At 41.4% G+C, this 25,576-nt stretch overlaps 1 protein-coding gene across 1 annotated transcript in view; it reads left to right on the top strand.

The window, feature by feature from the left end:
- Positions 1 to 15,882: 15,882 nt before the first annotated feature.
- The window catches only part of LOC149462898 (interleukin-20 receptor subunit alpha-like), a 63,422-nt gene continuing 53,728 nt past the window's right edge, over positions 15,883 to 25,576 (top strand). The window contains exon 1 of the mRNA XM_089676228.1: positions 15,883 to 16,111. Within this exon, the coding sequence (XP_089532354.1) occupies positions 16,027 to 16,111 (85 nt within the window). The 5' untranslated portion in view covers positions 15,883 to 16,026. The remainder of the gene's footprint in view (positions 16,112 to 25,576) is intronic.

Genomic DNA, 25,576 nt, shown 5'->3' with positions numbered 1-25,576 from the left:
ACAGCAAGGGGGTACGCCTGGGAGTTCTGGCACGGAGGCCTTCATTACGCAGTGTGCGTCTTATTGTCTGGGCTGAAACTTCTGTACCCACATCTGACAAATCTTTTCTCAGTTCCTCAGCAGTCACACGGGGACTTCTCTCCACTCTACGCTTCAGGTAGCGCACAGCAGTCGAAGTCAGCATCTTCTTTCTGCCACGACCAGGTAGCGTTTCAACAGTGCCCTTTGCCTTGAATTTGCGAATGATGCTTCCTAAGGTGTCTCTTGGTATGTTTAACATCTTTGCAATCTTCTTATAGCCATTGCCCTTCCTGTGAAGAGAAATCACCTCTTCTCTTGTCTTCCTGGACCATTCTCTTGCCTTCACCATGTTTGTAACCACACCAGTAAATGTCTAGAAGGAGCTGAGTATCACAGTCATTTTAAAGCTGCCTAATTGGTGCTTATTATGCTTGATTGCTGCTCGGTGACATCCACAGGTGTTTTCAATACCTGATGGAAAGCACCTGTATGAACCTCTGTTCTTCAGAGTGGTAGTCTTTAAGGGGTTGAATAATTGTGGCAATGAAGAAACCACATAAGAACCATTTACTACTGTATTACATAAACAATTGATGTCATTTTAGTTGCATTTGGGTAGTTACAACGTCCTTGTAGGATTTGATTCTGAATACAATTCCAAATGTACACTATAGTCCCTAAACCCCTTTACAGCATTGGGGGTTGAATAATTTTGGCCACAACTGTACACTTAAAAATAACCTATCCATGTAAGCTCAAGGAAAACATGCAAACTCCATGCAGATAGTGACTAGCCTGGCACTCGAAGCAAGGGCTCAAAGACCCCAGTGCTGCAAGGCAGAAGTACAAACCAGTAAGCAGCTGTGCTGTCCATCACTAAGCCACTGTACTGCTCTATGCCAAGCTACCATTTCAAATTCTCCAGTACTGAACATTGATACTGAACAACGCTCTATTTCTGGTTATATACTGTCTATGCATATCTTCAGTAAAGTCAGGGCTGCATTTACCATTAGGAACAGTAGGCCTGTGACAACAGGCAGCAGAGGCAAAGAGGGAGCTTTTCCTTGATCCATTATCAATCATACATTTTTCCTAGAAATATAAGGAGCAGGTATAATGACATATGCACTCTCTTTGTATGGAGCTACAGATCACAGCATGTATTGTAACAAAGATTATTTCAGGTTTGGCAGGAAGTCATGAGATTCAAATTCTGGTTTATATTGGAAGTGGACTGTGAATCTGTGGTTTGAAGATAACCTTGAAAAAACATTAGGTGATAAGGTCTTCCATATTCCAAGCTATCAGAAAAAAATTAGTCATATGTGCCACTGACATTCTTGAGGCAAAACCGCAAAACACCCACACACTTATTTCACACACTTATTTTGCCTTTCATAGCAGGTGTTAGAAGGGGGGAACCAAGTGATGTGAAGAGTACAGAAGCTGCTCATGCTGTAGAACAACAACAAAAAGAAGAATGTAGTGCTGTCACCATGCACCTAACAACAACCTTGACTAAAAAAACATAAAAACATTACAAGTTATTCCATGTAATAAATGGATATTACAAACATGATACTTTTTTTTAAAACACAGAACTTTGAAGTGTGTTGTGTGAATTGAAAAAAAAAACAATATTCACCTCCATGCTGCAGCTGTCCCCTACCGGCTTTAAGCCCGAGAACAGAGTGTTCAAATGACCACTGATCATTCAGTTCTTGGTCCACTTGGAGTTGAGAGTAGAGACTGTCGGTCACTGTTCTTTGCTCTGTCCCTCTAGTGCTCACTGGAGCACCGGGCAGTAGAGGGGGGTAGGAACGGCTGGCTAAGACACTTGTGCTAAGAGGTTGAGTCAGCTGCCAATTGGGAATCTAAGTGGATGGGATCCTTTCAGAGTCTAGAGTGGCTCTGTGACGTCAGATGACAGTGGGCTTTAGCCCACTGACTGCTGATCCTGGGTCACAGGAGAGCACTGCTGTGACCCACAAGAGAAGTATGGCCACAGAAGTTTTACGCATATTACCCTCGCTCCTAGCCTCTCTCTGTTACTGCATCCAGCACGTTATGGAATATACTAAACCGACATACTAAACACCAGGACAGTGAGATATGTGTGCTCATATATATCCAGCTCCCAGCTTACTTTCCTGCCCCTCCTTCTTCTCTTAATGTCTGGGGACATTTTCCCCAATCCTGGCCCTCCATTTTCTAACTGCAACCCGTATATTCAATATCCAGCACACTCCACTCAATTTAGTTTCTATCCTCTAATTCCAGCCCCTTCAGTCTCATGTGCCCACTGGAATGTCCGCTCTGTCTGTAACAAGCTCACATTTGTTCATGACCTTTTTATCTCCCATTGCTTTAACATACTTGCCATTCATGAAAGCTGACTTAAAAATTCTGACTTGGCTTCTCCTGCTGCCCTCTCCTGGTGGCCTCCACTGGACTCACTCACCCAGACCTTAAGACATTCCCATGCTCTTGAACGACTGTGGCGTAAAACCAAATTATTACGGTCACCCTCCTCTTCTGTCCTATGCTCTCTCACTCACATCTTCAATCCCTCCATCTCTACTGGAACCTTCCCCTTCCCTCTAAGACATGCACAAATCACTCCCATACAGTGAAGGAAATAAGTATTTGATCCCCTGCTGATTTTGAATGTTTGCCCACTCACAAAGAAATGATCAGTCTAAAAATCAAATGGTAGGTGTATTGTAACACTGAGAGACAAAATAGCAACATAAAATTAAAAAGAAATGCATGTCTAACAAATTACGATTTTCATGTTCATGAGGGAAATAAGTATTTGATCCCCTTCACAAAACATGACTTAGTACTCTGTGGCAAATCCCTTGTTAGCAATCACAGAGGTCAGACATTTCCTGTAGTTGGCCACCAGGTTTGCACACATCTCAGGAGGGATTTTGGCCCACTCCTCTTGGCAGATCCTCTCCAAGTCATTAAGGTTTGGTGGCTGACATTTGGCAACTTGAACTTTCAGCTCCCTCCACAGATTTTCAATCGGGTTAAGGTCTGGAGACTGGCTAGGCCACTCCAGGACCTTAATGTGCTTCTTCTTGAGCCACTCCTTTGTTGCCTTGGCCGTGTGTTTTGGGTCATTGTCATGCTGGAACACCCATCCACGACCCATTTTCAATGCCCTGGCTGAGGGAAGAAGGTTCTCACCCAAGATTTGATGGTACATTGCCCCGTCCATCGTCCCTTTGATGCGGTGCAATTGTCCTGTCCCCTTAGCAGAAAAACACCCCAAAGCAGAATGTTTCCACCACCACGTTTGACAGTTGGGATGGTGTTCTTGGGGTCATAAGCAGCATTCCTCCTCCTCCAAACACGGCGAGTTGAGTTGATGCCAAAGAGCTTGATTTTGGTCTCATCTGACCACAACACTTTCAACCAGTCCTCCTCTGCATCATTCAGATGTTCAGTGGCAAACTTTAGACGAGCCTGGACATGTGCTTTCTTGAGCAGAGGGACCTTGAGGGCACTGCAGGATCTCAATCCTTGTCGGCGTAGTGTGTTATCAATTGTTTTCTTGGTGACTGTGGTCCCAGCTGCCTGGAGATCATTGAAAGATCCTCACGTGTAGTTCTGGGATGATTCCTCACTGTTCTCATGATCATTGACACTCCACGAGGTGAGATCTTGCATGGTGCACCAGACCTAGGGAGACTGATAGTTGTTTTGTGTTTCTTCCATTTGTGAATGATTCCACCATTTTCACATTCTCACCAAGCTGCTTGGCGATAGTTTGGTAGCCCAGTCCAGCCTTGTGTAGGTCTTGTCCTTCACATCCTTGGACAACTCTTTGGTCTTTGCTATGGTGGAGAGTTTGGAATCTGATTGTTTGATTGCTCCTGTGGACAGGTGTCTTTTACACAGGTAACAAAATGAGATTAGCAGAACTCCCTTTAAGAGACTGCTTCTAATCTCAGCTTGTTTCCTGTATGAAAGACAACTGGTAGGTAGAAATCCTACTGAATGATAGGGGATCAAATACTTATTTCCCTCATGAACATGCAAATCAGTGCATAATTTGTTAGACATGCATTTCTTTTGAATTTCTTGTTGCTATTCTGTCTCTCAGTGTTACAATACACCTACCATTCAATATTTAGACTGATCATTTCTTTGTGAGTGGGCAAACATTCAAAATCAGCAGGGGGTCAAATACTTATTTCCTTCACTGTACTTAAAAAGCCCTCACTGGACTCCACCAACTTGAACGACTTAAGACCTATCACATTGCTCCCATTCACTTCTAAACTTTTAGGGGTTACTTTACTAAAGGCAAATAGACTGTGCACTTTGAAAGTGCAGTTGCTCCAGAGCTTAGTAAATGAGGTAAAGCTTCACTTTGCAAAGAATACCCAATCGCATGCAAGGAAAATAAAAACAACATTTTTGCTTGCACATGATTGGATGATGGAAGTCAGCAGAGCTTCTGCTCATTTACTAAGCTCTGGAGCAACTGCTCTTCCAAAGTTTAAATGCACTATGCAAAGTGCACAGTCTATTTGCCTTTAGTAAATTAACCCCTGAGAGCCTACCTCACTGAGAACAACCTTCTTGAGCCCTTACAGTCTGGCTTTTTCTCATTGCATTCCACAGAAACCTACTAAAACTCACTAACAATTTGCTAACTACTAAAACCAATGGCCACTACTCCATATTCTTACTACTAGACCTCTCTGTGGCTCTTGATACCACCCTCTCCTTCTCAATAAACTCCACTGCCTTGGCCTCCAAGATTCTGCTCTATCCTCGTTCTCCTCCTACCTATCACAGTGCTCCTTCAGTGTTATAACTACTATAACTTTGTCTCCTCCTCTCCATTAACTCATTCCGTAAAGGTCCCCAAGGTTCTGTTCTTGGACTCCTTCTCATCTCTATCTACACCTCCTCTCTTGGTCACCTAATAACCTTCCACAGCTTCAAATACCACCTCTATGCCAATGATACCCAAATCTATCTCTCTACTCCTCCCCTCACTCCTTCAGTCTCCTCTCGCATTACTAACTGACATATCAGCATAGATGTTGCACCATTTCCTTAAACTAAATCTCTCTAAAACTGAGCTGATAATACCACCCCCCGCATAACTTTTCCATCAAGATCAATAATGCAACGATCAGTCCCTCCCCTCAAGCCAGGGTACTAGGTATAATCCTAGACTCCGACCTGTCCTTTCAGTCCCAAATCCAATCGCTGTCAAAAGCTTGAAGACTTCACCTTTATAACATCTCTAAAATTCACCCCTTATTAACTAATGAAACCACCAAGCTACTCATTCACTCCCTTATTATCTCTCGCCTTGACTATTACAATTCCTTTCTCATAGGCCTACATCTCCACAAGCTATTCCCTCTTTGTTCCATCATGAATGCTGTTGCCAGACTCTACCTTACCAACTGCTCAGTGTCTGAATCTCTGCCAATCCCTGCACTGACTCCCGATTGCCCAGAGAATTACATTAAAAATACTAACAACAACATGCAAAGCCATTCAAAACTCTGTACTGAGCTAAATCACCAATCTTGACTCTAAATATCACCAAAACAGCCCTCTCTGCTCCTCTCAAGACCTCCTGCTCTCAAGCTCCCTTGTCTCCTCCTCCCATGCTCGTTTTCAGTACTTCTGTAGAGCCTCTCTTATCCTTTGAAACTCTCTACCTCAATCTGTCCGACTAGCTCCTACTCTGGCTGCCTTTAGGCGATCCCTAAAACCCCATCTCTTCAGGAAAGCCCTATCATGCCTTCAGCTAACTGAACGTTTCTATCACTTCCATCAGCTCATCCCCCATAGTTATAACCTTTTGTACCACATGCCCCACCCTATCAGATTGAAAGCTCTTATGAGCGGCACCCTCTTAATCCTCTTGTATTTTATTGTATTGCAACTGTGCTGTCTCCCTTTATATTGTAAAGTGCTGCACAAGCTGTTGGCGCTATATAAATTCTGTATAATAACAATAATAAATTTGCCACTTTCGGTTTCAGTACAGTTTCCCTGGCCAGTACAGCCATGGAAGCAGCTGATCAAACAGATATCTGTTTTATCAGCTACCTTGAAGGGAAGAGGAGGGACCAGGGGTCTAATAGACCACTGATATCTCCATAAAAAGTACCTATCATTGCCCATCACAACGGATGTTGTTCACCCCTTGTGACAGCAGTAAAGTAAAATTTTTCTTCATTTTCTAAAAACATGTGGCAACAAATGAGATCTGCAAAACAATCACCATGCCTCTCAGCAAATACTTTGGAGTGTCTATTTTCCAAAAAGGGGTAATTTGGAGGGGTTTCTTCTACTATCCTGGCATTTCAGGGCCAACATTAGAAGCTTAGCCACACATCACCCACTCTTGAAGGCCAATCCTTTTTCACACTTTTTGTTCACATGAAAAAACTATTTTTTTTGCTAGAAAATTACTTTCAACCCAAAAAATTATATTTTTTTTAAAGCAGAGGCCCTAGAGAATAGAATGGTGGGTGTTTAATTTTTTTACATCACAAAGTATTCGCGTAGCAATTTTTCAAAAGCAAATCTTTTGGGAAAAATACACTTTTTAGAATTTTAATGCACAAAAACACAATATATTGCCCAATTGTTTGATAAAATATAAAAGATGATGTTATACTGAGTAAATAGATACCAGACATGACATGCTTTAAAATGTATGTACTGTGTTGCAATGGCAACACAGTACATACATTTTTTATTATCGATAGGCGATGTTTTAAAAGCCTTTACAGGTCATCAATCTATATTTACACAGGAGGTCTAGTGCTAGAATTACTGCCCCTGATCTGAGATCTGACGTTCTTGTTGATACATCACATGCATGGTGCAACTTCTGTTTACATACCGGCACAGGGTTAACGCAGGTGCGTGCGCAGGGAAGGAAGAGTGCTTTTTTTGTTGTTTTTTAGTTATTTAGATTTTTTCAATTATTTTTACACTTTCCCTTTCATTTTTTTTTTATCACTTGTTATGCTATCACAGGGAATGCAAATATCCCCTAAAACTTCAATGGGGATTGTCTTTTTTGAGAAATCTGGGGTCTATCAGACTTTAGATATCTCCTCTGCCCTTACATTATCTAATCTCACCAAGATCAGTGTGATCAGATGCTTTCCCAATTTACAAATGGTGCTGTTTATATCCTGCAAAACAGAAGTGATGAAATGCTCGTAGCTTCCGGTCTCTTAGACTATAGAGATAATTGGAGCCATTCTGGTCTCTGCTCAACTCTATGGTCAGCCAGAGGAACTGCCGGCTGCATTCTTGGATTCCCCTGTGGGACAGGAGAGCCCAAGAAACTGTGGAAGGCAGCAGGAGGGGGGGGGTGTCCCTTCCCGCTGCTTGTAAAAACAATTCAGCAGCTAATTGGTCACTAGGATTGCTTTTACATGAAAGCCGACTGCCAGCTAAAAAAAAGGTTACCAGAATGATGCCTGTAGCATCATGATAACCACTCAAATTCCAGTACATTGCTGGTCCATGTTGGGTATATATGTAACAGCAGAGAACACAGGCATACAATGAATTGGCTGTGGAGACCAACATGACCGCAATTCATTCTTTTCTGTAATGCCCATGTTGAGGGTTAGTCCCAAAAGAGTTTTAAATTCAGAAACCATGATAGGTTTCCATGCGAGTTGTCTGAAAAGAGCTGAATTTGGGTAGGCGGCCATGTATTGTCGTGCGTATAAATTGCCTTGGCCAACAATCAATTGGTACCAGGGGTGGACTGACAACTCATGGGGCTCCCGGGCAATAGGGGATCATGGGGCCCCTGTGTCCTCGCCCACACCCAAAAAAGCCTATGAAAAAGCCAATGAAAGGCACCAGGGGCATCTCATGGGGCCCCCTACTGACCCTGGGCCCTCGGGCAGTGCCCGAGTGCTCGAATGGTCAGTTCGCCCCTGATTGGTACAAACCTTCTGTGAAAAACAGCGGAGGGGCTAAACTGTAGTGCTAGCAGTGAACGGGGCCGATACTGCTAACTGCGTTTTTGGGGTCAGTATACAAAGGAGGTACTTGTATCGTTCTGTACATGATCAATATCTTGATCAGTACAAACACTATACTAGTAATGGGGTTGATCAGTGACCTATAGTGTGAGTGCGATAGTGTGTGGGCAATCTAACGCTAGCTGACCCTGGCTGGGATGGGTGCTAACTGACCCTGACGCTATCTGATGTTGCTAGTGGCAGGAATGCAGTGATCAATGAAAAATTCTATATACTGACACTGTACTAGTGGCACTGGATTGGTGACGGGGTGATCAAAGGGTTAATAGGGATGATCAAAGGGTTAAATGTGCTAATCTAACCTGTGTGTAAAATGTTGCTTTTACTCCAAATATAAGAAGCGATGCAAGATTACGTCACTTTGATAAGAGCTGCTGCTCGCCCACAAAATGCGGGTAAGCAGTTGGCAAGTAGTTAAAAATTATTATTTTTTTTTTTAACATTTATTTTTATTTTATTGTTTTAAATACTTTTATCAGAAAAGTACAATGTTACCAAAGTAACATTGGATTACTGTGGGGGATGATCAGGGATTTTTTTTTCCTACACTTTGCTTTGCAGGAGAAATAGAGATAATTTCTCCTGCAATGCAAAGTTTGCTGTCAGAACCAAGGTTAAGTTTTGACAGCTCAGGATAGTGATCTGTGATTGGCTGGAGCTGGTCACATGGTACAGGGTGCTGTGATTGGCCCCATGTATCATGTGACAGCTGTGGGCCAATCACAGCTCACTAGGAAGAGACGCAGAGCTGTTATGAACGAGATTAATTCACAACAGCTTTGCTTACATAGTGATCATGTGATCGCATAGCACATAGCGATCACATGATCACCGGGTCTTCATTCCACTGTCTCGGTGGGGGGAGCGCCCCCTTGTGTTAGTACAACAAAAGGAACGTACAGGTACGTCACTTTGCCTGTAACTGCCGCTCTGCCGCAATACATTGTAGTACGTTTGGTATCTATTTACTTAATGCAACATAATTTTTTATATTGCCAAAAATTGGGTATTATATTGTGTTTATTTGCACTAAAATTCATATATGTGTATTTATTTCTAAAAATTTGTATGTGATAAACGGCTTTGCACATAAAATGGCTTTGTGACATAAAAATTGCAACAGTGACCATTTTATTCTCCAGGGCCTCTGCTTTCAGAAAATTATATGTTTGGAGGTTGCAAGTAATTTTCTACCAAAAAATGCTGATTTTACCATGTATGTGAAAAAATGTCAAAATTGCCCTGGATGGCAAGTGGTTAAACATCAACTTTAAATTGTGTTTGAAAATACTTACAGATTCTTTTTTATACCGACCTGCCTTTGTAGGTCAAACATATCCTAGTTTAGCTGCCGCAAGCTTGGCTCAAAGAAGTATGTTTCCTGTTATGAAGTTCAATGTTGAACATCTGCAGTGTGGAATATCATCAAAGGCATATAGATTAAAAGAGCAAAACCACTCAAGAGCAAGATGCTGCAACCTAATTCTCAAAGGGTGCACACATTTTTTCTCATAGTTGTAGTTGTATATACCATTTTTCCATGATACTGTGCAAAGGAAGCATCACAAATAAGGGCAGATACATTAAAACCTTATGGTCCGTTCATACTCTTCCATACACATTTCAGCAGGCAGTTTTAAGCATTTTAATGCACCTCAGCGCATGTCGCAACAATCTTGTTATATATGCACTGAGGTGTACATCCATTTATTTCTGTTCAGACCCCAATGTGCAAAACAAACCCACCGGACCCTCAGATCACAACAATTAATTCAACAGAAACCACATTCCTTGCTTAACCATTAGCCGCCCGGCCAATGGCCGTTTGGCGGCTTGAAAAGCGCTGCAGCTTTCCGGGTGCACGCCATTTGGCGTGCTCCCGCACATGCGCGGTTTGCGCGGTTGCAGAGCGACGCAGCAGTGCGATCTGTCACCGCCCGTGCACCTCGGACACGGCCGATGACAGATCCGAGTACCGGCTCCCGTTGCCGGTACCATGTGACCTGCTGTGACCAATCACAGCAGGTCACATGACAGTTGTATACAATGGATGGCTTCATTCATGATGCCATCCAATGTATACTAGTGCCTAGCTGTGAATGGTCACAGCTAATCACATGCACATGTCATGTGATTAGCTGTGACCAAATCACAGCTAAGCACAAAAAAAAAAAAAAAAGCTGAATGAATCGATTTCATTCAGGTAAATGCTTGCTTATAGCAAAGTAATTCTTTGCTATAAGCAAATTGTGTAAAAAAAAAAAAAATACTGATCACTTCCCCAAAGTAGTACAGTGTTACTATGGTAACATTGTACTATTTTGGTCATAGTAAAATATGAAAAAAAATCTTAAAAAAAATAAAAAAAAATGTAATAAAAAATTAAATATAATAAAAAAATAAAAAAAAATTAAAAAAAATATATATATTTTTTTTTTTCATACTGTCACCAGTCAGTGTCGCTGTTCACCGCCATGCCAGTTATATGATGACGCTGTACTGCACTGGTGACAGTATGTAAAAAAAAAATAGTGAAAATAATTTTTTTAATTTTTTCATTTTCCGAAAAATTATGACAAAAAAATACAACTTCAAAAAACTCGCCATGCCTCTTATGAAGTACGTCGGACTGTCTACTCTGCAAAAAGGGGTCATTTGGGGGATATCTGTACTGTTCTGACATTCTTGGACCTCAAGATATTAGATTGGCTGTCAGTACTTCAGGATTGATCAATATTCAGATCTATACCATAGTTTGTGAACTCTATAACTTTCCTACAAACTAAAAAATACATCCTAATTTGGGTTATTTTCACCAAAGACATGTAGTAGAATACATCTCGGCCTAAATTTATGAAGAACAATTATTTATTTGTAAACTTTTATAACAGAAACAAAGAAAAATGTGTTTTTTTTTTCAAAATTTGTGGTCTTTTTTTGTTAATTTAGCAAAAAATAAAAACCCCAGCGGTGATTAAATACCACCAAAAGAAAGCTCTAGTTGTGTGAAGAAAATGATCAAATTTTAGTTTGGGTACAATGTTGTATGCTTTTGCCGCAACAGAATTTTACTTAGATGTGACAAATAAACACAACCACAAATGCTGGAAACATACAATAAATTTACATACACTCAGCCCAGAGGCTGAGACCCTTGTGCTGAACAGCATTGCGCCTTCTGATGGATGTGTAGATGGATGGAAGTGAAGTAATTTACCTACTGGCGGGCACAACTAAGCTGTCACACCTTTCCCGTTATTACCCTAAAAAAGAAGGAATCAGTGTATGGGTGTACGGTATGGGCTAGCCTGCGGTGCAGCACAACAGCTTACAATCTTACACAAATCTACAGTATTCCCTCTCCCATAATTGGTCCTGTAGCACGTGCATGAGTATTCCTTCTGCGCAAAACGCCAGTCTGGCTTGAGTTTGTGGGATTTTATCAGCTCTCCAATGTGAAATGTCACTTTAAGTTATGGAGTCCTTCCAATGATCAGTAATAACACTTGTGGCCTGACACAAACAGAGATCCTAACTAACTAACTATAGGCCTGGTCTCAGTCTCTAGGCGCCAACACTAAAATGAGGTGCGTGCACGATCTTACCGCCCCGGGTCTGCTTTGCATCCGCTGGTGACTCTGAACAGAACAAATGTCTCTCCAACAAGCATGCAGTATCGCAGTGTATGTTGCTTTGTTCTTCTGCTCTCATCAGCATTCCTGGCACCAATCTCCCTTTCTCTGAACAGGATCAGGGTCTTGGACACGATCAGCTTCACTTAGCTGCAGCTCTGGTTACTGAGGGATGCTCTCACACCTGGATGCCATCAGATTCTCTGCTCACACGGCTCCTTCATTCACCATCCTCCCAAACATGGCTGCTGTCTCTCTTCTTCCTGTTCTCTAAACTCTGTGTGAAAACCCCACCTCTTCATGAATATAGAAATATCTATGCAGTCTGAGGCTGTGTTAGGAAAACAGTGGCATCCTGTGGCTAAACCACAGAATGTCAGTCCAGAACATTTCATTTACTCCACATAAACAGTGTTCAAACAATGAGAACTGTTTTCCCATCTCACACCTGTGCCATCATTGGCATCTACAGATGTTGGTCACCGGGTCCCGGCCGGAGATTCTCCGCCAGCATTAAGCGATCGCTGAGAAACTGTGACAGGGAAAAGACCTGTATGTGAACAACACAGGTCTCTCTCCTGCCAGCAGTAGCATGCTGCTGTGTATTTCTCTGCACAGCAGAGAAATACACAGCAGCATGTTTCCCTAGTAAAACACACACAGACAACACAGTAAAACAGAACACAGTTAACCCTTTGATCACCCCGGATGTTAACCCCTTCCTGCCCAGTGTCATTAGTACAGTGTCAGTGCTTTTTTTTAGAAGTGATCACTGTATAAGTGTAATTGGGATGTCAGTGGCAGTTAATCAGTTCCTCCCAGTGTCAGAATGCCCACCGCAGTCCCGCTATAAGTCGCTGATCGCTGCTATCACTAGTATAAATAAAAATAAAAATTCCAGTATATACAGTTGCGTTCAAAATAATAGCAGTCAGACATCACTAACCTGATCAATCACTGTTTTTGGTAGAAATTATATTTCTACATGGCAAATAATTTACTAGCAGGTGTAATAGAGTAATAGAAATCCAACAGACCCAACAGTCATGACATGCATGCTGCTGATTCTGTGTAATTGAATCACTAATTGAAAGGGGCATGTTCAAAATAATAGCAGTGTGGAGTTATATTAGTGAGGTCATTCATTCTTTGAAAAACAGGTGGCAATTATTGCCCTTATTTAAGGAAGGAAGGCAGCAAATGTTGTACATGCTGGTTACAGTGTATTTCTCTCTGAAATTCTGAGAAAAATGGGTCGTTCCAAACATTGTTCAGAAGAACAGCGTACCTTGATTAAAAAGTTGATTGGAGAGGGGAAAACATATAATGAAGTGCAGAAAATGATAGGCTGCTCAGCTAAAATGATTGCAAATGCTTTAAAATGGCAACCAAAACCTGAAAGACGTGGAAGAAAGCGAAAAACTACCATTCGAATGGATAGAAGAATAACCAAAATGGCAAGGACTCAGCCAACAATCAGCTCCAGGAAGATCAAAGAAGGTCTAAAGTTACCTGTGAGTACTGTTAGAATTAGAAGACGCCTATTTGAAGCCAAGCTATCTGCAAGAAGCCCCCGCAAAGTCCCACTGTTGAAAAAAAAGACATGCTGAAGAGGTTACAATTTGCCAAAGAGCACATTGACTGGCCTAAAGAGAAATGGTGCAACATTTTGTGGACTGATGAAAGTAAGATTGTTCTTTTTGGGTCTAGTGGCCGGAGACAGTTTGTCAGATGACCCCCAAACACTGAATTCAAGCCACAGTACACTGTGAAGACAGTGAAGCATGGTTGCGCAAGCATCATGATATGGGGATGTTTCTCATACTACGGTGTTGGGCCTATTTATCACATACTAGGTATCATGGATCAGTTTGAATACATCAGAATACTTGAAGAGGTCATGCTGCCTTATGCTGAAGAGGAAATGCCCTTGAAATGGGTGTTCCAACAAGACAACGACCCCAAACACACCAGTAAACGTGCAACATCTTGGTTCCAAACCAACAAGATTGACGTTATGAGTTATTAAGTGATTAAGCAAAATCTTCAAACATTTTTCAGTTTATATAGTGAATGTTTGAGTTTGTAAAGAAGAATACAAACACTGCTATTTTTTTGAACAGACTAATATTCACTTTTCTTCATTTTTTTTAGAGGAACAACACAAATTATATATATTTTTCTTCATGTTTTGATTTGGAATAGAATGTGTAGTGTTCCCAATGCATTTGTGTGTATGGAAATAAAAGCTATTAGAAGGATTTTGAGCTTTATTCACTTTTTTCAACACATTGCTATTATTTTGAACACAACTGTATATCAACCATTTGTAGATGCTAAAACTTTCACGTAAACCAATTAATTTACACGAATTGGAATTTTTTTAGCAAAGACATGTAGCAGAATACATTTTGGCCTACATTTATGACAACATTTGATGTTTTTTTACTAGATATGTTTTATAGAACAAAATCAAAAATATTGTTTTTTTTTTTAAAGTCTCAGTCTTTGTTTGTTTATAGCGCAAAAAATAACAAAAATGCAAAATATCACCAAAAGAAAGCTCTATTTGATGGAAAAAAGGATATAAATTTAATTTATGTACAGCATTACATGACTGTGCAATTGTCAGTTAAAGTAATGCAGTGCCATATCGCAAAAAATAGCCTGGTCAGGAAGGGGGGGGGGGGGTAAATCCTCTGAAGGGCAAGTGGTTAATAAAAATATCAATAAATGTAATACGAATGAGTACCATGTAGGTTCCGTTCACATTTGTACGACTCCAAAGTTGAACGACTTTGGAGTGCAACTTTGGTGCAACTTTAACGCAATTTTGATGCAACTTTGGATGGGTAAGACTTGGATACGACTTTTTTATTATTATTATTATACAGGATTTATATGGCGCCAACAGTTTGCTCAGCACTTCACAATATAACGGGAGACAATACAGTAACAATACAAGAGGGATTTGACTTTGGCTTTCATTAATGATAATGGACAACTGCTGCATATACAACATTCAGGTGCAACTTTCATACGTCTTTTGAGGGTTTTCATTGCAGTCTAGGGCACTCAGGCTGCATGAAAGTCCTACCAAAGTAGTGCATGAACTACTTTAAAGTCGATGCAACTTGAAGTCGCACAGATATGAATAAAAACATTAATAAATGTAATTTGAGTAAGTATCCTGTAGGCTCCATTCACACTTGTATGACTCCAAAGTTGTACGACTTTAGAGTGCAACTTTGGTGCAACTTTAAAGCAACTTTGGTGCAACTTTAATGCAACTTTGATGCAACTTTGGATGGGTGAGACTTGAATACGACTTTGGCTTTCATTAATGATAATGGACAACTGTTGCATATACAACCTAACTTTCATACGACGTTTGAGGGTTTTCATTGCAGTCTATGGCACTCAAGCTGCATGAAAGTCATACCAAAGTAGTGCATAAACTACTTTGAAGTCGCACAGATATGAATGGTGCCCCATGGGAAACATGGGGGGTAACTTACCATGTGACTTTGGACCAGAAAGTTTCATGATAAGTCGCACAAGTGTGAATGGGCTCTTAATCCATTGCTAGAGGAAGTACATTGAGATTGGCTGAGGGAGGAATAGCTTGGAACCAATCAAGTGTGATGCAGTACACATGTTCTGAGAAGGAACATTCTGACTGCAGGAGAGAGCAGATGGATGATCTCATCAGTCTGCTGATTTTTCTTCAATGTCCACTCATAGGTTGAGTGCAGTGTGATAACCAAGCTGTATTCATAACTATGTAAACCTCTGCCATGGCTGGCCATAAATACCAATCATTTGGCATATACAAGAATCCTACGTATATATTTCAACTGTGTATCTCTGTGTTGGAATAGATTCTGCCTCTGAGCACACATTTATCAATGTGACTAAACTGTGTAGTACAGTTGAAGAACAAATGTTCGAATAATGGAGGTGTAGACAACTGAACCATTCCTTCATAGTATTGTATATGTACACTTCCTTGTAGGTAATCAGAGTCCTCATTCCTGGTTTCACAATCAGACCTCCTCCTCTTACTGTATGCCTCCTCCTCCTTCACTCTCATACTGCATTTCTATTACAGGTGTTATGAAAGAGTAAAAAAAAAAAAAAAGTGAAGAGGGTGAGGCATACGACCTAAGGAAGCACAGTTACGACAGCGAACATGTTACGAGTCCAGGTAATGATATCATCAGGGACTGGCTGCCCTCTTCAGTCTCTACAAACTCCATGCAGACCTCGCCTGATGCCTTCTGTACAAGAGTCACATACAAGCTGTGATGTCAGCTAAAGCAAGGAGAAATAGCAGCCTTTTATATCATGTTGCTCTTTTACTACTTTTGACTCTACCACCGTCTTTTTCAGGTAAGCTGTAAATGAATTATTTAATGATGTGAGAGACTTGAACATACAATCTGCTAAGAATGTCATAATAACATGCATGAGGAAATCTTTTCTACATTTTTGCAATTTTAGTTCACACCCATGTGATTCTACAGTCATGCTATGGTTACTGGAAAAGTGAGTCGCATGCTGGTTTACCTATCTCTCAAGTAATTCAGTGTCAAGACCTTTACTGGTTCTTCTTGGTCTGTACACATGGTGTAGCCATTAAAAACCCAAATGATGATCTGATAGATCCTTCATTCTGTAGAATAGATACATAATTAGATGGGAAGCTGCAAGCTTCCCATCTAATTATTTATCTATTATACAGAATGAAGGCTCTATCAGGAGATCACCATCTTATGGATGGTCTTGTGCGAAATGACGGATTTACTAACTGCTTCACAAATCTTGCCATTGAAATCTTTCAGAGAAGAAGCCTGCCAGTATTATAATGGCAAGCTAAACGTCATCACATTGGCCACATATGTTGTACTGTATATGAACTGAAACAGGGACCCTATATGTTATTTAATGACAGTAATATTTAGTTAGGCACCAATGAGAATGTGTGACATGGCATTAAGTCTTACTGCATTCTGATTTGATCTGTATACTTTAAAGGATAAGTTCACCTTTTAGACAAAAATAATAAATGCACTTTTTTTGCAGGTAAAAAAATGTGCGTTTATTATTTTTGTCTGCAGGAGCCTGGAAAAAGCATTGCACCAGTGATTAGTAGATCGCTGATGCCATGCAGGTCTCCTGCAGACCTGTCAGAATATCAGCTTGCCCGTACGGGATGTATGAGCAAACAGATAATCTGATAGGAAGCTTCAAACTGAATGAAAACTACTTGCCGACAGCCACTAAGGCTGTCGAGACTTGCAGTTCATTCATTCACAGCAGTCCATTCATTCACGAAAGTCTGTGCAGCTCCCACAGCTCCCCCAACAGCCCCACCTAATATTTACCCAAGCCCGGCTGCTCTCCTGGGTCTCCTCCTTATTGGCTCAGTGACAGCAGCAGGAGCCATACCACAGCCAGTGAGAAGAGAGCGGAGGCAGGGCCTTATGGACTTATGGGCACACAGAGCGGGGCTCGGGAGCAAGCATTCATGAGTGCCCCCATAGCAAGCAGCCATCTTTCTTAATTTCCAAAGTTAGGAGGTATGGATATATATCACCTGGCAACATTAGTTAGTGAAATGTTGCTTTTTAGCAACAATAACGAGTGATATTTTTTTGGGCAGGGGGCTATAAACAAAGTAACATAAGAAATCACCCCAAATATGAAAAAGGGGCAAAACTGTACCTAACTCTATAGATAGGGCAGCACAGTGGCTAAATGGTTAGCACTTCCGCCTGGCAGTACTGGCTGCCTGGAGTTTGCATGTTCTCCCTGTGCCTGCGTGGGTTTCCTCCAGGTACTCTGGTTTCCTCCCACACTCCAAAGACATGCTGGTAGGTTAATTGGATCCTGTCTAAATTGGCCCTTGTATATGAATGTAAGTTAGGGACTTTAGATTGTAAGCCCCTTGAGGGTTAGGGACTGATGTGAATGTACAATATATATGTAAAGCACTGCGTAAATTGACATCGCTATATAAGTACCTGAAATAAGTAAATTCTGTAAACTCCTGACCCACCTCCTAACTATATATAAATCCTTAAATTGATTCTAAAGGCAGAGGTTTGTTATCTTAATGCATACTATGCATAAAGGTGAAAACTTTCTGTGTTCAGCCCCCACCCCCCTTATACCTACATGCACCCGATCTCAATCCAGAGCTGTGCCTGAAAGTAGCAGGTCTCTGCGCTCTCTCTCCCTCCTCATTGGACATGGGAGCCATTGGCTCCTGCTGCTGTCAATCACAGCCCAGGAGGAGAAAGCGGGGTGCGAATCAATGGACACACAGAGACAGAAAAAATGGTTGAAATACATACCCCGGAGTAGATAACTACATCTGGCTACCCTGAAATCAGAAACAGAAGACAGACGATGGGCTTGAATATCAAGCTGCATTACCACCTAATTGTCTAATTTCTCTGACTTCTGGACAGGCAAATGCAGTTAACTACCCTGGAGTATTTGCACCAACCATTTTTCCCGTCACCAAGTTATATCTGATACAGTTCCTTATGTTGTTAGCAACTGTCCACGCTGGGCCTTTCCATCTATTATTTCCTGATTGGACTTGGGTCACTCAAAGTTCTATTCTGTTTTGTTAGGGTGCTTTTTGTGTTTACCATTTAAACCAACTGTTTCCAAAATCAGCGTATTATTTTGAGTAATAAAGAACAGGTTAGCAGTGTGACATTTTAAATCGCCTGCAGTCTTGTACAACTTAGTGTCAACAATATGACACTAATACTGTAGCTGTGCATTCAGTGTTCAGAAAAGTAGGCAATGAACGAACAGTATCATGGTAACCTCTATTTTCAGTATATACTACAATTCATTTGAGTGCCACCATTGCTTGCATGCACAAAGTATCAACAAACTGCTGGTTTTGTGTACAATATCCTGCAGTTATATTCAGCGCATTTTCCAATTCATGAAATTTTCACGTTTTTTTCTGCAAGTACTGAAAAATACATGTTGACACTGCCAGAGCTTTAATGCCTTAAAGGTAAAGATTAGAACTATATATAACTAGTTAAATATAGTTCTAATCTTTACCTTTAATATATTTATTCTTTAACCACTTGCCTACCGGGCACTTATACCCCCTTATTTACCAGGCCAATTTTCAGCTTTCAGCACTGCTGCACTTTGATTGACAATTGCGCGGTCATGCAATATTGTACCCATATGAACTTTTGATCATTTTTTTCTCACAAATAGAGCTTTCTTTTGGTGGTATTTAATCGCCACTGGGCACTTTACTTTTTGCGCTATAAATTAAAAAAGTGCAAAAAATTGGGAAAAAAAAAAAGTTTCTTTGTTTCTATTATAAAAATTTTCAAACAGGTATTTTTTCTTCTTCACTGATGTGCGTTGATGAGGCAGCACTGATGGGCACTGATAGGCGGCACTGCTGGGCACTGATAGGCAGCACTAAAGGGCACTGATAGGCAGTACTAATGAGGTGGCACGGATAGGCGGCACTAATATGCAGCACTGATAGGCGTCACTGATAGGTGACACTGATGATGGGTACTGATAGACGGCACTGACTGGCATCACTGCTGGGCACTGACTGGCGGCACTGACTGGCACAACCCCTGGGCACTGACTGGTGGCACTGACTGGCAGCACTGCTGGGCTGCACTGGTGGGTGGCACTGGTGGGCAGCACTGGTGGGTGGGCACAGGTGGGTGGCACTGGTGGGCACAGGTGGGTGGGCACAGGTGGGTGGCACTGCTGGGCACAGGTAGGTGGCACTTCTGGGCACAGGTGTGTGACACCGCAGAGTGGCACAGGTGGGTGCACTGCTGGGCACAGGTGGGTGATCTGCTGGGCACAGGTGGGCGGAGCTAGTGGGCGCACTGCTGGGCACAGGTGAGCGGAACTTGCTGGTGGCATTGCTGGGCACCGATCATCAGGGCACTGATCATCAGTGCCCTGATGATCGGTGCCGATCCCCGCTCTGACAACTGCCGGTTCTCGGCAGTACTTTCCTCACGATCTGACAGCGTGAGGAAAGTGCAGCCGAGAACCGACACTTGCATTTCCCTGTGATCAGCGTGTCACTGGACACCGCTGATCATGTGGTAAAAGGCCGGTATGATTGGCCTTTTACCACATCACGTGATCAGCTGTGTCCGTAGGACAGAGCGATCACGGAGATCGCCGGGTGCGCGCCCCCTGGGGTGCGCAGGAGAGCGCGTTCTGGGAGGACGTCATATGACGTCCACTCAGAACTGGCCGGCCGCAGTTTAGCCGTCATTCGGCTATCTGCGGTCGGCAACTAGTTAATTTTATTTTCTGGTTAAATAGATGCTTGTGCTTTTTTTAAAAAAAAGAATTTATCTTTCTCGGGTTACTCGGTTTTATTGTCTTTTTCCTGCAGAAGCCCAGATACTGATAGTATTCTGAACACTATTTTCTAACGCTATGGCTAGATTTTCTTAGGCTAAATTCGACTTTTCATTGGAATCCATCTACTTTTAGATGGCAAAGACATTTACTAAAGAAAGCATCTAACAAATAGCCGCGAAAGCGAATTTACTAATGGACACAATAAAGGAATCCATCTAAAAAAGCAGACATCCTAGAACCACGTCCAAAGGAATGAAAAATCACTGTAGAAACATGTTCACATTGAAATTTGCTTTCCCAAATATCTGGACTTCACTTTAAAGAATATATTCCTTTTAAAAAAAAAATTTCAGTGGGTAAAAAAATAGATTTTTTTAGGGAATTTATGATTGTCAAGAAATAGACGCCTTTCCAACGTCTATGCACTGATAGAAATGCACATGTGCAGAATAAAATTTAACTGTCTACCGCAGGCACTTTTCTTTTAGACTGTGTCTTATAGTAAATCTCTGTGTGGAGTCCTCTGGAAGACGACAATCGCGACAATCAACTGAGTTTCAGAAACAGCACTATTTTTAGCTAGGCATATCTTTATGTATTCTAATTTGTTTAGTTCTATTGATTCTATTTTTGTTTCTTATCCTTTATAATGATTTTCTGTAATGGTTTTACATGCCATTTATTCATATTTCTGTATATTTTGCTTGAAATGTTGTGAATTTGATATATTATATTTCAAAGATCTAGATAATACTGTATATATTATTGACAGCTGAATCTAAAAATAAAGGTTAGCAATCAAAAGAAAAGAAAACAAAAAACGCCGTCTGGTTCGGGTCTGGTTCGGATTTTGAGGGAAAGCCCCACGCCGAAATTAAAAAAATTGCGTGGGAGCCCCCCCCCCAATCCATACCAGAACCTTACTTGAGCATGCAGCCCGGCAGGTCAGGAAAGGGGGGGGGGATGAGCGAGCGCCCCCCCCTTCAACCATACCAGGCCACGTGCCCTCAACATGGGGGCGGGTGCTTTAGGGCAGGGGGGTCCCCTCCCCAAAGCACCTTGTCCTCATGTTGATGGGAACAAGGGCCTCTTCCCCACAACACTGGGCTGTGGTTGTGGGGGGCGTGCATGCTCGGATAAGGGTCTGGTATGGATTTTGGGGGGACCCCCAACCATTTTTTAAATTAATTTTGGCGTGGGGCTTCCCCTCAAAATCCAAACCAGAACCGAAGGGCTTGGTATGGATGGGAGGGGGGACCCCACGACGTTTTTTAAAATATTTTTTTAATATCCGGCAATTCTCTCTTTTACATTCAGCTATCAGTGGGGAACTCCGCTGACATCTACAACATGAACGCATGCTTTTCACTACTAAAAGGCCGCATGACTTGATAAATTAACTCATGCGGTATTTTAGTAGCGTTTTTTAGGGAATGCGGATGTGCGGGATCCTACCTACTTGGATGTGGTAAGATACCGCATAGTGAATTGTGCCCATTGTGTGACAAAGGGCAACCCCCCCCCCCCCCATTCACACTCTCTTACTCTCTTTTTATTTGAAATCTCAGCTCTTGGCTTGACAAACCCTTCCCAAAAGGGGCAAACCAGCAATATCAAATAAATCATTAATTCAGGACCTTATCTTGCTTCTTATCCTTATAATGATTTTATATATATATATATATATATATATATGTGTGTGTGTGTGTGATATAATGATTTTCTGTGACTGTTTTACATGACATTTATTCATATTTCTGTATATTTCGCTCAAAATGTTGTGAATTTGATATATCATATTTAAAAGATCTAGATAATATATATTAATATGCCTTAAATATATGTCCTCGTATACCTCCCCGATTGTAAGTGTGGAAATTTGGCGACAAAGATAAATCTCCACAACGATAATCTCATAACTTGTATTTCCCATTATTAATCATTTGTAAGCAGCGTTCGGTGTTTCTAATACATTCATTTCCTTTGTGACTCATTTAATGAATGCTAGTACATTTTTGGAAGTATATATTTTTTCCAGTATGTATACTTCTGTCTGTACTGTCCTTTACATTGATCATTTACAGGGACTTATGTCTGGCATATACTGTATATCTTTTTACACTGAGCATGCCCAGCGACTTAGCCGTTTGAGACATGTTTCTTGTTACTCTGAGCATGCCCAGGGACTTTGCCATTTCTGAGTTTGTGCCTTGTGTAACTGAGCATTCTCATGGACTTTGAATTTGGAGAGATATTACCAAAATGGTGGTCCAACAGCACTTTTTTAGCAACATCTAAAAATAATCTTCAGCCAACCTCCCTCAGCTGTCCACATGCAGCACACACCAAACCAACATCACACACCAAACCGGTGCTGCTGGAAAACTCAACCTTAAAATTAAAAGGAATACAAATGTTATGCTGTGTTACTAAATGAGACGTGTTGGGTATATGTATCGCAATCTCAAATGTTCACAATATTATCCCCCAAAAAGTGTTTGCCCCTGTCAATGTTTGTTGGTTTCACTTTGCAATAGTGGTGCCACCCTCTCTTTTTTATTTACAGCTTTTTTCACTCTGATTTTGGTACACAAAGCACATTTTGGAGGATAATAGAACAATATTAGTATTGCAATCTTTTGTATTGGGATACATAGAACCAACACACATCTGAATTGGCAACATAGCACAACATTTGTGTCACATTTGAGATATCTGGCTTGTTACACTGACCTTGCCCAGGGACTTAGGGTTGATTCACACCAGAGAAATGCAGTCTGGATGCATGTGACAGCACAGTGGTTAAGTGGTTAGCATTGCTGCCTCAGAGCACTAGCGTCATCGGATTGAATCCTGACCACGGCAATGAAGTTTCATGTTCTCCCTGGGCGGCTGCCCTCACACAGACATGCTGGCAGCATCTTTGGCTTCTGTCTAAATAATCCTTGTATGTGAATTAGAATGAGGTCTTGCCCATGTTCAAGCTTTTTTAAGACTGGGCCTTATGTGAATGTCAAACGATGGTGCGAGATTGATTGATATTGCTGGTTTGCACTCTGCCCCTTTTGGGAAGGGTTTGTCAAGCCAAGAGCTGAGATTCCAAAGAAAGAGAATGTGGGGGAGTGCCCTTTGGGCTATTCACACATTGGGCGCAATTCACTACGTGCTATCTTACCACATCCAAATATGCGGTAGGATCTCGCACAGCATTTTGTATAAAAAACTTTTGCATTCCCTAAAAACCATTACTAAAATACCACGAGTTAATTTATCAAGTCATGAGGCCTTGTAGTAGTGAAAAGCATGCGTTCATGTTGCAGCCGTCAGTGGAGTTCCCCACTGACAACTGAATATAAAAGAAAGAATTGGCGGCAATTAAAAAAAAAATAAAAAAAGTTGTGGTGTCCCCCCTCCCATCCATACCAAGCCCTTTGGGTCTGGTATGGATTTAGAGGGGAAGCCCCAAAGCAAAATTTACAAAAAAAAATGGCGTGGGGTTCCCCCCCAAAATCCATACCAGACCCATACTTATTCAACTAGGGGGAGCTTGCTAAAGGGGGCTTCCATATTCCAATAAGCCCCCCATGCGCAGACCCCAACAACCACAGGCCAGGGTTGTGGGGAAGAGGACTTTGACCCCATCAACATGGGGACAAGGTGCTTTGGAGAGGGGAGCCGCCCCTGCCCCAAAGCACCCCCTCATGTTGAGGGCAATAGTAGCATGATTAAAGAGAATGAAAATATATAATTAGATTGGGAAATTAGAACAAGCCATTCAAATTATTTGAGATATACGTTTGAAAATGCTTGACATTTGAAAACAGGATGTATGACTTTGTAACATTCATTAGGAAATGCATTAGTTAGCCGATCATTTTTGGAGAAAAAAAGGCAAGAAAATTAATAGACAGCAACAACAATAACAGCAAACTCCCCCCCCCCCCAAATAAAAAGCCAATAAAACACGCATGCATGCACACCTGCAAGTTTTATCATCTGGCATACAAATAAACGGGAACGGGACAAAGCCCGCGTTTGTGTGCCACCTAGGGACCATATCCGGCATTGCTCCTACAATTGTGCCTACTCTGGTCAGAGATTTACAAAGAGAATTCAGTCTGCCTACAGACGCTTTTCAGTCTGCCTGCAGACATTTTTCTGACCACTGAAAGGTCTTAATTGATTTAATTGGGTGTGGCTGAATGTTCAGCGTCTGCTGATGGACACTATTCTTAGTAAATCAGGGCCTATATTTGTCTTTCTCTAAAGGCCCTTTTTAGCAACTCATGTGAGTGTATGTTAAGATAAAACATTTTTAGTATTGGTTAGAGTAGTAAGGGGTTAGAATCCCTGTCATATTTTTATTACCAAGAAATGTAACAACCCACATAGCAAGAAATTGAGCTGCAAGTTTGGAATAACTTGTTAAGCTATTGCTAGACTTGCCAAGCTTTCTGCTATTTTATAACAGAAATGAGAAAATGTTTTTTTTCTAAATTTTCTGTCTTTTTTTGTTTTTTGTTTATTTCGCAAAAAAATAAAAAACCCAGAGGTGATCAGCACAATTGCAGCAAGTCCCCATTGCATGACTCCAGATGAACTTTCTTGCAAATATTCTGCAAGTCTGCTGCAAGTTCTGGTTCAGTTATGAGACATGCAGAGCTCATGCTGTAGACTCACCGCTACAACTTTGCTCTTGCTAGAGATTGCAAATTTGCCACAAATTGGAAAAGTGTCAACTAGAACCTGTGCTTCAAGTGCTCTGCAAGTGTACAGCTTGCCAGGGAAAATGTGCAGCAAGTTAACAAGACTTACAATTCAACACCACAAATTTGTGGCAAGTTATCCTTGCTAAAAAGTGTCTACAAAATTAGTGAGAGCAAAGAAAAGTGTGTAAAAAGCAGCTAGCACAAAGCGGTTAACCCCCCTATTCCACTAAACATGAAAGAATATACAAAAGGTGCAGCACTTGAGTGTAAAAGAATATAAATAATATTTGTGTACCCTAGCTTAAAAAAACTAAAATCAGATAACACATATCATAAATAAAGTCCACAATGTTCAGTGTCCATCAGTGACCAGCAAAATGAGGTGACATTTGTGATGTGTGCATCTATGACAATCCTCCACCGCTTTGCACTCACCAGAAGTTAGGAACAAATAGGCTCTGTACAGAGGTCCCATCAAAGGATGTAACCTTTCCACTGCAGGAAATCGATAAACAGCCAAACTCCCAATGCAACTAGGCTCTCTATGTGGATTCCTATAGGATGGATACCTCTGCTCCCATACATGAATCGACAATCAATCTGGATATAACGAATCCTAAACAAACGAGAAATATGGTGGCCAGACCATTGCATGGACTGGGCGGACTGACGCCAGCACGTAGGCTCTGCACTCACGCGTTTCGTGCACACACACGTTCTCAAAGGGACGCGCTTCCTGCTGACGCAATCA

This window comes from Staurois parvus, unplaced genomic scaffold (assembly GCF_062004578.1).
Source record: "Staurois parvus isolate SC_StPar_1 unplaced genomic scaffold, SC_StPar_1.0 ptg000165l, whole genome shotgun sequence".
NCBI lineage: Eukaryota > Metazoa > Chordata > Amphibia > Anura > Ranidae > Staurois > Staurois parvus.
The sequence above is the reverse complement of the archived record's forward strand: the minus strand, read 5'-3'. Positions and strand labels throughout refer to the sequence as shown.